This window comes from Fundulus heteroclitus, chromosome 21, assembly GCF_011125445.2.
Source record: "Fundulus heteroclitus isolate FHET01 chromosome 21, MU-UCD_Fhet_4.1, whole genome shotgun sequence".
NCBI lineage: Eukaryota > Metazoa > Chordata > Actinopteri > Cyprinodontiformes > Fundulidae > Fundulus > Fundulus heteroclitus.
In genome coordinates this window covers 37269566-37284015 of record NC_046381.1, presented here as the reverse complement: position 1 = coordinate 37284015, position 14450 = coordinate 37269566, and the positions used below count along the sequence as shown (strand labels likewise).

Genomic DNA, 14450 nt, shown 5'->3' with positions numbered 1-14450 from the left:
GGGAGTACCCCCCACAGGATCCCCCGGGGGACACGGTTGAATGCCTTCTCCAGATCCACAAAGCACATGTAGACTGGTTGGGCAAACTCCCATGCCCCCTCAAGAATCCTGCTGAGGGTATAGAGCTGCTCCAGTGTTCCACGGCCAGGACGAAAACCACACTGCTCTTCCTGAATCCGAGATTCGACTATCCGACGGACCCTCCTTTCCAGAACCCCTGAATAGACCTTACCAGGGAGGCTTAAGAGTGTGATTCCTCTGTAGTTGGAACACACCCTCTGGTCCCCCTTTTTAAATAGGGGGACCACCACCCCAGTCTGCCAATCCAGAGGAACTGCCCCCGATGTCCACGCAATGTTGCAGAGCCGCGTTAACCAACACAGCCCCACAACATCCAGAGCCTTAAGGTACTCGGGGCGAATCTCATCCACCCCCGGGGCCTTGCCATCGAGGAGCTTTTTAACAACCTCGGCAACCTCAGCACCAGAGATGGGAGAACCCGACCCAGAGTCCTCAGGCTCTGCTTCCTCAATGGAAGACGTGTTGGTGGGATTAAGGAGGTCTTCGAAGTATTTCGCCCACCGACGCACGACGTCCCGAGTCGAGGTCAGCAGCACACCACCCCCACTGTAAACAGTGTTGGTACTGCACTGCTTCCCCCTCCTGAGACGCCGGATAGTGGACCAGAATCGCTTCGAAGCCGTACGGAAGTCTTTCTCCATGGCCTCTCCGAACTCTTCCCACGCCCGAGTTTTTGCCTCGGCGACCAGCCGAGCCGCCTGCCGCTTCGACTGCCGGTACACATCAGCTGCTTCCGGAGTCCCACAGGCCAAAAAAGCCCGGTAGGACTCCATCTTCAGCTTGACGGCTTCCCTCACCGCTGGTGTCCACCAGCGGGTTCGAGGGTTGCCGCCACGACATGCACCGACAACCTTGCGGCCACAGCTCCAATTAGCTGCCTCAACAATAGAGGCGTGGAACATGGTCCATTCAGACTCAATGTCCCCCGCCTCCCTCGGGACGTGTTTAAAGTTCTCCCGGAGGTGGGAGTTAAAGCTCCGCCTCACAGGGGACTCTACCAGACGTTCCCAGCAAACCCTCACAGTGCGTTTGGGCCTGCCCGGTCGGACCGGCTTCCTCCCCCGCCATCGGAGCCAACTCACCACCAGGTAGTGGTCGGTGGAGAGCTCCGCCCCTCTCTTCACCCGAGTGTCCAAGACATACAGCCGCAGGTCAGATGAAACGACAACAAAGTCGATCATTGAACTGCGACCTAGGGTGTCCTGGTGCCAAGAGCACATATGGACACCCTTATGCTTGAACATGGTGTTTGTGATGGACAATCCATGACGAGCACAGAAGTCCAACAACAAAACACCACTCGAGTTCAGATCAGGTGGGCCATTCCTCCCAACCACGCCCCTCCAGGTCCCACTGTCATTGCCCACGTGAGCGTTGAAGTCCCCCAGCAAAACGAGGGAGTCCCCAGGAGGGGCACTCTCCAGTACCCCTTCCAAGGACTCCAAAAAGGGTGGGTAATCTGAACTGCTGTTTGGCGCATAAGCGCAAACAACAGTCAGAACCCGTCCCCCCACACGCATGGGGAGGGAGGCCACCCTCTCGTTCACCGGGGTGAACCCCAACGTACAGGCACTGAGATGGGGGGCAACAAGTATGCCCACCCCAGCTCGGCGCCTCTCACAAGGGGCAGCTCCAGAGTGGAAGAATGTCCAGCCCCTCTCAAGGAGACTGGTTCCGGAGCCAGAGCGGTGCGTAGAGGTGAGTCCGACTATCTCTAGTCGGAACCTCTCAACCTCGCGCACAAGCTCAGGCTCCTTCCCCACCAGAGAGGTGACATTCTACGTCCCAAGAGCCAGCTTCTGCAGCCGAGGATCAGAACGCCAAGGTCCCCGCCCTCTACTGCTACCCGTTGCACAATGCACCCGACCCCTTTGGCCCCTCCGACAGGTGGTGAGCCCATTGGAAGGGGGACCCATGTTGCCTCTTCAGGCTGAGCCCGGCCGGGCTCCATGGGCAAAAGCCCGGCCACCAGACGCTCGCCAACGTGCCCCACCTCCAGGCCTGGCTCCAGAGTGGGGCCCCGGTGACCCGCGTCCAGGCGAGGGAACACGAGGTCCAATAATCTTACTCATCATAAGGGGCATTTTGGGCTGCGCTTTGTCTGGTCCCTCACCTAGGACCTGTCTGCCTTGGGTGACCCTACTAGGGGGTTAAAGCCCCTGACAGCATAGCTCCTAGGATCATTGGGACACTCAAACCCCTCCACCACGGTAAGGTGGCAGCCCAGGGAGGGGACAGCTATATACTGTTCTTTAAATGATAAAACTTCTCTTTCTAATGGGTTTTTTTTTCTGGCTGAAGGAGTCAAACTGCATTAAATCTCTACTTGTATTTATTCTCCTTGTGGGAGTTTGCAAAGGCTGGAGGACAACAGAGTAAATGAGATGTTGGCGGTTCTGGACATTGTGGTGCTTGGTTTTCTCTAATGTTCTGATGGTTCATATCCTGGGTTCCTCTCTCGGCTCCGTTGCTATCCTGGATTATTAATCATCCCACCTGATGTGCAGCTCATCTTTTACTCCTCCAGCAAATACAGTCCTGGTTGCATTTATGTTGCTGTTATTTAATATTGTGTTTCATTACCTCAGTTTCTGGTAGTCGACAGGGTGTTTTTTTTTTAGTTTTTTTTTTAGTAAGGAACTATATTCTTACTTTCACACTGTTTCCTTGTACATCTATGTCGACATGTCAACAGATGTTTTAGGTTAAGGGGAATCTGAATGTGAAAAAATGAGGAACATCAAGCTCGGTCAGATATTTGAAGCAGATGCGTTGCGTTTGATGAGCCCCATTTTGTGGGCTACAGGGTGTTGAATTCAGTGTAATGCTGCGTCAGGATGGGGTTAAATTGGTGCAATGTTGTTTCATTTTCTTTCCATATTTCAGGATCAATGGAACGCCAGAAGATAAAAGAGACAAAAGGTGGCCAAATAAATATTTTCTGAACTGATCAGACAGCAGGTGGAGATGTCTTCAGTTGGAGGTGTTTCTTGGTTTCACTATCACTGGAAGAGCGGGTCCACTCAGCTCTGTCTCATTTTTAACCAACTAGACATCGTGTAGACATGTTTTACTTTTGCTAAAAAGTTAAAGAGAAGTGTCAACACGTTATTGTTCAGCTAGTGGGTTAAAACAGAGTCCCACTCATGCAGAGTGCCTCAAGGCTCCATTCTTGGCCTCTTCCTCTTCTCAGAAGAGGACAATCAGACTTTTATGACTAAAAGGGAAAATAGTTGCTCTGAAATTAAACTTCTCAAAGACATTGCAGGAATCATGGATGTCAACAAGGTTAATGTTGTTTGGGCTCCTTGATGTCTCTAACATCAGTGCTGACCTGGGACCTTAAATTCAAGTGTATTACATCCATAGTGGTTTAGGACTACCATAGGAAATTAATAGGAAACGGTTTAGGGCGGTATAGTATGAAGACACAAATCTACCTTCATAGTTTAGCTAAACAATTGGAAACGTTGCTTAGGTCGGCCACTAAGAAGACAGTTTCTGGTTAATCTTTTTGCATGTGATGGTGCTGCTTTAAAAAAAAAAAAACACTTATGTTTTATTAAAAGGGCATTGTTGGACTTAATGCTGGGAGGATTATTACTGTCATGTTCCTGGTCTTTGTGTGCATGGTGTCACTGCTCTTTCCAAACCTCTACTGGAAGGGGTGGCTGAGTTGCGACAGGAACCGCTCCTGTCTTGGTTTTGTTTTTTTGCTTGCTGGGGATTGAAGGAGCTGCAGCACAAACATTCTTTGCCTGATTGTTAACCCATGTGGTAGAGGCAAGTCCTCTGAATTTTGTGAGAAACTGCAGAAATTATTATTATTATTATTATTTAACATTTTTGTAGATTATGTAACTGAATGTAAAGTAGCAGCAAAGTGGGAAGGACGAACGTGTGAAACTAAAAAGAAAAACTGACACCAATTTTAGGGAAAGGAAACTGTATTTCACGCTTCTGTAAATTCCCCAACTGTTGTATAGTCACAGGTCGGCTGTACACCTGTCTGAGCGGGATTTCTAACCTGCATACCAGACACACAAACGCTGCCGTACTGTAAATTGAGAACTCCGGAGGGGAAATCATGAAAACCAAACATTCGTCATAGTGAAAAAAACAAAAAGATTCTATACAAACTAATCATCACCTGGGATTGATCAGCTAAGAATGCTGGTTTATTACATTAGTAAGCCATCCTTTAAGTGTGCTGTCATGAATGCCAAATACTTAAACTGACGTGGGTTGATTTCATGTGAAATCTGCATTTGGTCCACAACTAAAAGTATTAAACTCCAACTTGGTTATTACTGTGTTTTTTAAATCCCGAGGCTTCCAAACATAATATTTGAACTCAAACGGAGTAAAGATTATTTTTAAAGGGAAAAAGCAAACTTATAGAAAATATTTGTTTAATTCATTTATGTTGGCCCTACAGTTTCAGTGCTGTACTGGAATCTTTCTGTAATAAAGACATTCATCCTTTTTTTTCTAAATGAGGAAACAAAGCTGCTACTTTCGGTGTTTCAGGCATCGTTTGAGGTTAAGACCTCCACACCTTGCATTACGGTAATTTCCACGTTTTGTACTGATCATTGCCTTTTGAAAGCAGTTTAACACTCTTCATTTCCTCTCTCTGCCTAAAGCAACATTGCAGAGAAACCAAAAAAAAAAAAAGACCAGAATGGTAGACATTTACATATCTGACAGCTGGCTGAGAATAACATCCGTTATCTTGATAAATGCAGAGGCCTTTGAGACATGAGCTTGAAATGAACTGCTCTCCTTTTTCAGAGAGAAAGTCTGTTTTGCTTCCAGAACCACTTGCAACATGTCTAACACCCTGTTTTTTTGTTTTTGTTTTTTTTTTAGGAATAACTGAAGCATCAATGCCTGTAAAGACATAGATGACGTTTAGATTCTAGTTTTCATTTCAACAGAATCCATGTTCTGCACACATCTAGATGACAGGTTGGACAGAACAGCCTAGGACACAAAGCTAGATATTAATTGTATGATTATTTCTACATGAAACGCTATAATGGTTAAGCAAGAATATAGGTCCAGAGTGAATTCATTAAGTCTGCAAGCCAGCTCTAAATGGACTGTGGCTATTGTTAAATTGTTGGCCAGTGTTCCAAGGTTAAGAACGGTTATTTGGCTTATTGTAATTAATACACCTTGACCAATAACATTGCAGGTTTATTTTACAATCACACAATTGGATTTAACATTTTACAATTTATAATAAATGATAGCCCCCGTCCTTTAAATAAATAACTGTAAGAGAGAGGAATTAATAATAGATGCTTCCTCTAAAAGCAAAGGAGAAGCATTGCAATATTTGCCCTGCATTCACATATCTTGAACTTCCTCATATTTTGCCTGCAACACATTTTAACATATTTTATTTATTTACTTTTTTATGAGACCAACAGGAAGTAGTGCAGAATTGTGATGCGGTGGTAAGAAAAGCTCAGCAAGTTTGGACTGAGAGCAGCTGTGAAAAGCAGTTTTCAAGTCTTGAGTCATTTATCTTCTTTAAATATCTGCTGTGACCCTTATATTGCTTGTGGGAAAGTCTAGATTTTTTTATTTTATTTTTTTTAGTTGCTGGTTCATTCTACTTGTAACACTTCCACAAAGCTTTGTGGATCACTGTTGAGCTATCACTGAATATCCACATAAAACACGTTACAATTGGTGGTTGTAATGTGACAAAACGTGAAAACATTCCAGGGGTGTGAATACTTTTGCACAGCACTGTATATAGCCCGTAAAAAGCCAAGAGGAGTTTTTTTTTCCCCCACTTGGTTACATTCTGGCACCAATTCAAGATTCTAAATTTGCACAGACCTGATACTAATAAACAGCAATGTTATCAACATGGCTTATATTACATATAAAATGTCTGTTGCTCCTTCCAGAGTGAGGCTTTGCTTTATTTCAAATACAGCTGTTAGAAACATCAAACAGCATTTCTAAATTCCCCACTAAGAACATATAAATCAATTACTGAATGCATTTCTAAGAGGCTTGTTCGTCAGATTAAAAGTACCTTTAGAAAAGAACAATATGTGAAGTGGTATTAAACATAATTTTCATTAATCCCCCATTTTAGCATGGTGGATTGTTGCTTTTTGGTCTGATGCAAGAATCTATTCTTAAATGTTGTTTTTGGTAGCTGGAGGTAGAAAACAAAATCATAACATAACAGAAATAAAGGCTTTAAAACATCATTAGTCTATGTTAATTGATATAATGTTTCAGTGAATTGAGTTGCAGGAAAAAAAGATAACTTTTCAATCATTTTCCAATTTACTGAATATGACCATAAATGATGATGGTGCCATCTTCTGGTCACACGACTTAAATAAGGTTGCAATTTTTTTGCCAGTAGGGGCGCTGTAGCTCATCAGCAGCTCGACACAGAGCATCTTGGTTATTTATCCTCAAGGATTCATTTCTGCCCCAGTCTCCAGTATTTCCCCGTTAGAAGGAGGACGGTTTCCCACATAAACACAACCTGGTTGATACACATGATTTTAAAATATCCAGGGACTTTATGAATCATTGAGTACTGCGCTGGAAATTTCCCTTTGTAGAATTGTAGTATCCCGAACAGGGAAATTGTCAAATCATCTTAGTAAATGAACGACAAATAAAATAAAATAAGACACTGGTAAACAGCCACATCTTACGGTACCATAGGAGAGTGAATTCAATGACTGCGGAGGTTTACAGGTTCAGCATTTTAAAATAAAAAGAAAGCAGACATCTAAAATCTTATCCATTTATTTCATGTTTATGCTCAATACAAAATAATCCAGTGAGAAAGTTTTACATGATTTTATATTTGTCACATGAAGCAGACATGTTTGTCCAGAATAATTCATGATGGAAATAATTCTTGAAGATTTACAGATAAAACATCAAACCCAACATGGAATGCACCCCAGCAGAAAAGCTGCGTAATAAAATAATAGAATAAATGATGCCTCAGGATGATTTAGTTTGTTGTGACTGCACTGATTCTGATTTACTGGTTCTTGTCCATTCACGGGTGGTAAACGTGATTTTCAGATTAATTGCTGTTATTTTTACATTTTGCCTGAATGTGCAGACCATCCGACCATCATCCTGATTCAAAGACAAGCTGACTTTATTATTAAGGCCACAAGATGGACAGGAAAGATGGGGAAAGCTAAAAAAAAAGTGCACAGTTTAGTCCTGCTTTAAACTCAGGTGTCATTTTTCCCTTTTTACTCAACTAGCTCGAAACCACTTTTAACGTCTAAATCTGACTTTTGTGAAAGCCAAAATTCATAATTTCCAGACTGTAGACAAAGTCCAATCTTCCACCTGTAGACGCAGGAGACACCTGTGGATTACACAAAATAAAAAAAAACGGTGTTGAGTCCCGCTGTTAATGCACATTTTGACCAACTCTTCAATGAACGGGCTTACCAATGCACAGTAAATTACCTCAGAGACATACCTGGAGCAATGAACTGGGCAGGTTTTACATATCAGCCTCTGCAACAAGATACAAAAAAACATCATGTTACATCATGGATAACTTTCCAGACTATCATTTTCAATTATACGTCCTCTATTAGTTTGTAGTCTCCAGTCCTTAAAGGATATTGGAAAAGAGCATCGTTCAAAGAAGGAGTTTCCAAACGCTCCTAACGATTCACGCTCCTGTGGACCAAACAACGTCAGCAATAATGTGCGTAAGGAGAAAGTCCGTACCCCACTCGTATGATTGTGTCTTCCTCATGTGCGTCACTCTGCAGGAGTACCTCTCTCCCGCCTTGGGAGTGAATTCCACATTCTTGGTGAGGTGGTACTGCCAGTTCTCCTCAAAGGCCAGGTCAGTCTGCTTGGCTCCAGGTATTTCCTGTCCGCCCTTCAGCAAATCAATTTTGATTTCTGGGGGGTGGAAGCCGCTGACGTGGCAGATCAAAACGTTTTTTTCACCATACATTCCCGGGTTACGGCTGTAGACCTGCACCTTTGGCGAAGCTGACAAAAGCAAAGACAGCGTTAAACACCTCTCCAAAACTGTACACCTCGTTTTTAGTTAGCCCGACACAACAAATCAATAGGGATGAATAAATGATTAACAAAGGTCAGAGGAAAACTTGATCTTCTCTCAAGTCTGAAGGACTGAAGAACTTTTGCTTTTAAAACCCGTCACCCATAGTTTTTGCCCTGACTCAGAAAGAAAATCCCAACATCTTTGTGCGAGAATGTTTCTCTTATTAAAACGCCCAACAGCAGACGAACCGGTCTGAGCGGAATGAGGAAACAGGGTTGCATCTGAACATCAGAGCTGGAACGTCATCCACCGAGAGAATCTCAAAAGGCAAGACGCCAACACAGGTGGAGACAGACGGGAAACGCAGAAACCAAAGTCCAGGCTAGGGCTGTGCCATTTTAAAAGTTGCGATAAATTTCAACCATAATTTGCGATTTAATTTTGACTTTTCTCTGCATTAACCACAAGCAACAAACATGGCCTGTAGATAAAGATGTTTGTAAACAAAGACCATTTAAAACAAGTTTGTATAATTCAGAATATTATTATTCAAGAGAACAGCTCGTTGAGATGGACATCAATCCTTGTTGAACATAAAGTGCCAACAAACAAGTCTATGTATTGAACAGTTTGACCGGTACTTAATGCTATGGTGAGATTCCTGAAAGTTTCTGTTAAAGTATGATTATATAAGTTTAAAAACAACCAATAAAATTACATTATCTCACTGCTGCAGCTCTCTTCCCTTCCATGTGGAGGCAAACCTACTTTAAACACATTACTGACACCTGAAGGACGCGTCTGATCCATTAATTTTGTTACGTAGCCAAAAATTGCACACCTCTGCAATTTGGAAATTGAGTTTTTAAAAATTGGGATTATATTGCAAATGCGATTAATTGTCCAGCCCTTGTCCAAACCACACTTCCTTTCTTGGGAATAAACTTTAACACCATCACAGTGCTCTCAAGATCACCGTTTTTTAGTAACAGGTACTGCCATTACGTCCTATATAGGCATTGGAAACCTAGACACGCTGCACATTGTGTCCAGCTAATGCTGCTGATGAATATAAAACTCGTGGACTTTGACACCTTTTGAAATAAAACATAAAATGCTGGTCGTTGAAGTTGACTAGGAAAATATTCCTACATCACTGTCAATATTGGAAATAACATCAAGGAAATGTTGACCGTAACGTCATTCGTAAGCAATGCCAGCCTTTTAATCCTCACAGGGAAGACGTTCCTTAAGACATAACCGAGACGTCGTTGACTGCAATAAAACATTTTCCCAAATCCCAGGCCTTGGAAAAGTTAATGATCGACAGATGAGAGGTGGTTCTAATCAGAGCAGTGTCTTTACGGGGATCAGGAAGTGGGCAGCGCGACACAATAAGCAGTTTGTTTGGCGTTTGTTCTGACTGTACTGCTGCCCAACCACAATCAAAACATGTCGCTTAATTCAAAGCTGACTGGATTGATTTTAATTCTACTTTCCCGGATTGGGCCGGCTCGTTTTGTGAAGTGCCCTGACACGACCGTCTGCCATGGACCTGCTCTTTGAAAACAAACTGAACTCAAAGCGAGGTCAAGATTTAGAAGCATTAGCGATAAAACTACAACACTGCATGGATGAGTCCCATCAAATGGCAGATATTTCCCTTTGGTCCATCACATGGCCTCTGTTGTGTTGGTTATTCTGAGGGACGGGTAAGGAAGCTCAGATCAACATTAAAGGAGACCCTGTAAATAAATCATAAAGGGGAAATCTGAATGTGAGGGATTTTCCTTTTATCATTTAAGGCATTTAAAAATATGTTCTCAATAATATGGTACGATATTTCGTTTCTTATAAGTTGTTAGAAAGGACATCCACTGAAATACCACAGTCAGTATTTGCCAAGCTTTACACCCAACTGTACAAAATACAGAAAATGTCCAGCTCCTATAGAATTGGCTCTATTAGATCCAAAGAGACGGCCAGGTTATTTTAATTTTCTTTAGGAACGATTGTTCTGGTCATTTGGAACAAAACGTATCAAGGCGCAGAGTGATATAACGCTGTAATTATCGCTCTGTATCTATTTACCCCAGGGACACCTGAACAGGTTACACAGAAACGAAAGGTGAGCGACGTGTTTGTTTTTACTCTCAGGACGTATTATTTTTTTAGATTCTGGACACATCAATGTCTCGGTCTCATTTAAAACCACTGAAACTAGTCATATATCCAAACTTAGATGTACAGCGAGGCCCGAAGCTGTGGCACGTTCTACTTTTCGCGTCTTCTTCCTTGTAGCCCAGCGCCATTTTTGTTCCGTATAACCCGCTGACTTATAAACAAGTACGGTACACAACTTGTTTACCTTCTTTGGCCTCTAGAACATGGACTATGTAGAGAACAGCCAACAGGATGATGACGGTCTTCATGGTTGTTCGCCTTTACGCGGTCTCTTGCGAAGAAAAAAAGTGTGTCTTCGTCTGAGAACGACGAGAAAAGTGCGCAACGAGCCGAACCGAAAGTAAAAATGTGGAGGTGACAGTCAACACCAACGTCTGAGAATAAGCCCCGCCTATTAAACATGTGACTGAAGGTCATGTGACATCCCTCAACCAATAAGGAAATTAAAAAGGGCTGTTGCTAGGTGGAATTCACAGGAAATGATCGACGTTCTCTTTTAAAGGAGGCCAATAAACAATGAAAAAAAAAAAAAAACCTTCTGCGCCATAGACATTATAAACGTATATAATGTCTATGTTCTGCGTCACCAAGTGGTAAAAATGTTGACTACAAATAATCCTAACAATAAAGTAATACTCAAAACAAACACATTTTACCCATTATGTGTTAGTTAGTTTTGTATAAACACCAATCAAATCAAGTGTCTGTTTTTATTTAGACTGAGGATGTTCAAGATGTCACACTTTAACGCATCTCATGGCCATGATCAGGTTCGGGCATGGTGCGTTTCGCTTTCCAGCAATAACTGAGTTCATATCGTGAGCTCTGACACGTAACATCAACAGCGAGAATTAAAGAAAAACTATTCATGTGGTTTTTAAAGGGACAAATTGTTTTTCGTGCCACTGTTAAAAGCACTATTCAGGAGCAGCATATACGTTTCTTAGATGGAATGTCAAACTGATTTCAAGTTTCGATTTTCATTGCGTCAGTTTTATTTGACGCAGCCTTTATAAGAGTTTTACCAAAAAGTATCAGCCAAACCCACAAGGCAACCAAGACACAAAAATTCAGAATTTCATAAAATCAATTATTGTATCTATGTTTATTACTACTCATAACATTTGTTTAATTTCTCCATTGGGAGCCTAGAGCTGAAGCAGAGAGCCTGGCAGCTGTTTGGCGCCCCCTCCTGTTGTACAATGGTACCTCAGTGTGTGTCCACAGAAAGTCATACAGATGAATTTTCTATCACACTGAAGAAGCAGAGGGCCCAGAATAAATCATTTATACTTTTTAAGGTTGTGCAGCAGGACCTAAATAGGAATGAGAGAAGATTTTGAATGAAAATGTGAAACATTTCACTTTAAAGCAGCACTGTGCATCTTTTGACCAAAGTATAGCTTAATTTGAGCTTAATTTGAGATATATTAAATTATTTTTCAGGTCAATATACAGCACTTGGTATGTAAATTTAATTGAATTGAATTATCCATACTGAGAGCGGGCTGTAACTTGAGCGGGTCGGATCTGTCGCTGAATGGGTCATGTGACCTAAAGCGCTGCTTTACGGCAGTCTGGGCTCCCCTTAAACACCCATAGTAAACCTTACATGCGTCTAGTTTTCTTATCCTTGAGTCAAAGCTTGTGATGGCAGATACGTATATATACATACATACATATATATATATATATATATATATATATATATATATATATATATATATATATATATATATATATATATATATATATATATATATATATATATATACATACATATGTGTGTGTGTGTGTGTGTGTGTCTGTGCTTATTACCTAATCATCACCTTACCTTAATTAAAGTTGAAAAACTTTTTTATATTTACAGATATCCAGTATCATGTAAGAAAGATCATCATCCATATTGTGTTTGAAGCAGCAGATATACATCTATTTTGCTATGGGTTTCAATTCACAGATTTCTGAGAGGATACGATAACTGGAGAACAAATCAATCCTTCATCGTCTGAGCTGCTGCACAGAGGCGAGAAAAAGAATGCTCTCTGTCGTCATATATATAATGCCAGCGAAAAGGAGCTGTCTCATGATGATTCTGGACGTTAGGAAAACTTACTGTCAGATTTTGCAAATATTTTCTGGCCAAATTTAAAGGAACAATAAATAATCACACCTAGTGATTAAAATTGGAACAACACATACATAGTGCTTTCACGGAAAGCAGCCATTTACTCAACAGTCCGTTGCTAGGTGGCAACAAAGGGTTTCTTCATCAACCAGCATCAGGACACATAGGCCACCTTGGCTGAATTAAGGCTGGCAGTGGTTCAATTCCCATTTAGGGCAGCCTAAATCTGACTTATTGCTCCTTTAAAGAAACACATTGCCCTTCCTATGTTAGGCAGCTTTCAGAACATCTTATTGACAAGGCAGCGGAGCAAACTCCGCCACATTTACAACAGACAGCAGAAATGAGCGATGTGGTGAAAACAGCAGTAAAGCAGCCAGCTGACTGCTATAGTAAGTAGATGCAGATAGTCTGTGCTTCACCTGTTGGGGATGAATTCATTGTAAATTTGCCACAGCTCAATGTCACATTTCTATGATGCTTTGAGTCTACAGGAATCAGAAGAAGAGAAGGATGTCCACAGAGTGATGGAGATTTAGTTATGAGCTTTAAGGGGAAATGAAGATGTTAAGAGCGCTGTACACTAGATTTCTTCTTTTTATGTTACATTTTTATGGTTTTGGAAGTATCAACCAAAATAGCTGTTTTGTGTTGAAAAGCCACTGTTCTATTTTTGACAACACAAAACATGTAAAAACGTTCCTCCTTAGAAGTGTACTGTAGATCATCCATGAGAACAGTTTTTCATCAGCAATATACACAGAAAGTATAGAATTATATACAGAGACCTGTCTTTTGTAAAATCTTTTTGTTTTTAATTTAAATGATTCTGTCTTTTTAATCATGCCTAAATTCAGTTGTGTTTTAATGTTTCTTGTCTCTGTGAAGCACTGTGATTTATGTCTGTGAGAGGAGTTTTTGAATACAATTTACTTAATATTTTATTTTACCATTGAGGATTAGTATGATCTGTCTTACCAGTATTATGAATTATTCTTATAGCCCATAGTTGGAACATTGTGAATGACCCATTGTGGTAATGTTTTTTTCTTACACAAATTTGTATGTATACAATGGTGGGAGAAAATGCTCACAGAAACACAGTTGGACTTTGTAACACAACCTGCAATTCAAGTTACTGCTACACAATATTTTAGCAACACAAAGCAAGACTAGAGGGTAACGTGTGAGCTTACCAGAATTTAATTTACACCTGCAATAAAAAGATGATAGAATAGGTTTGAATTTGTCAACGGAGTCAGGAGGGGAGGTCAACATGTATTATGGATTAAGCTAAAGCACCCTAGATTAACCGCATTTTTTCCATCAGTTTAGAAAATTTCCAAATTTCCTCCCATATATTATGTGTTAGCTTCAGTGTGGTGAAAAAAAGTGTTTGCCTCTAATCAGATTTTCTGCGTTTCCATTTTATTTAAGAAAAGAATATCCAAAACAGCCTGGCCCTAAGTGAAAACCATAGTTGCCGCCTAAACCTAATATCTTGTTGTGCCCCCCTGGTTCAAGTGTTTGCTGAGCAGGGAACACAGAGGATGCAAATATGTTAATGAGGGCATGTTGTTCAAAAAAGTATAATTGGTGCCTACTGACACTCATGCAAACTGATTGTAAGGAAAGATGGGCACATTTGCAAAATGTTTCCTTGGTTTCCATCTCACTTTTTAAATGCACCTCTTTCTTACAAATTGTTAGATATGTCCATCCACATCCTGTCAATCTTATGGCAAAAGCTCTGAGACAAGGCTCTCTCCTCATCTGCCTTGGTCTTTGTGGACATTAACCTGGGTTGTCTCTGATTTGAGGTGCCTATACTGTCACAGAGGGTATAATTCAAATTATTATTAATACACATGGCTGGCAGAGGTCAAAGGACAATGGGCAGATTGAACTGGTAAAAGAAAGGTAACAATAGCTCAAATAACCACTCATTACAACCAAGATTTTAAAATGGAACACACAAAAAATATTTTCATTTAGTTTTTTTGAGGACCCTTT

General features: G+C 41.3%; 1 protein-coding gene across 2 annotated transcripts; it reads right to left on the bottom strand.

Moving 5' to 3' along the window:
* Positions 1-6860: 6860 nt before the first annotated feature.
* LOC105923787 (beta-2-microglobulin) lies at positions 6861-10694 on the bottom strand. 2 transcript variants are annotated; one of them, XM_021314986.2, is made up of 4 exons: positions 10494-10694; positions 7837-8109; positions 7567-7617; positions 6861-7462 (listed from the first exon to the last, which is right to left on the bottom strand). In XM_021314986.2, exons 1-3 carry the CDS (start codon positions 10555-10557, stop codon positions 7604-7606), a joined length of 351 nt encoding a protein of 116 aa, XP_021170661.2. In that variant the 5' UTR covers positions 10558-10694; the 3' UTR covers positions 6861-7462; positions 7567-7603. The 2 variants fall into 2 exon arrangements, with proteins under 2 accessions (XP_021170661.2, XP_012715181.2); XM_012859727.3 differs by having other exon boundaries at positions 7580-7617; positions 10494-10693.
* Positions 10695-14450: the final 3756 nt, after the last annotated feature.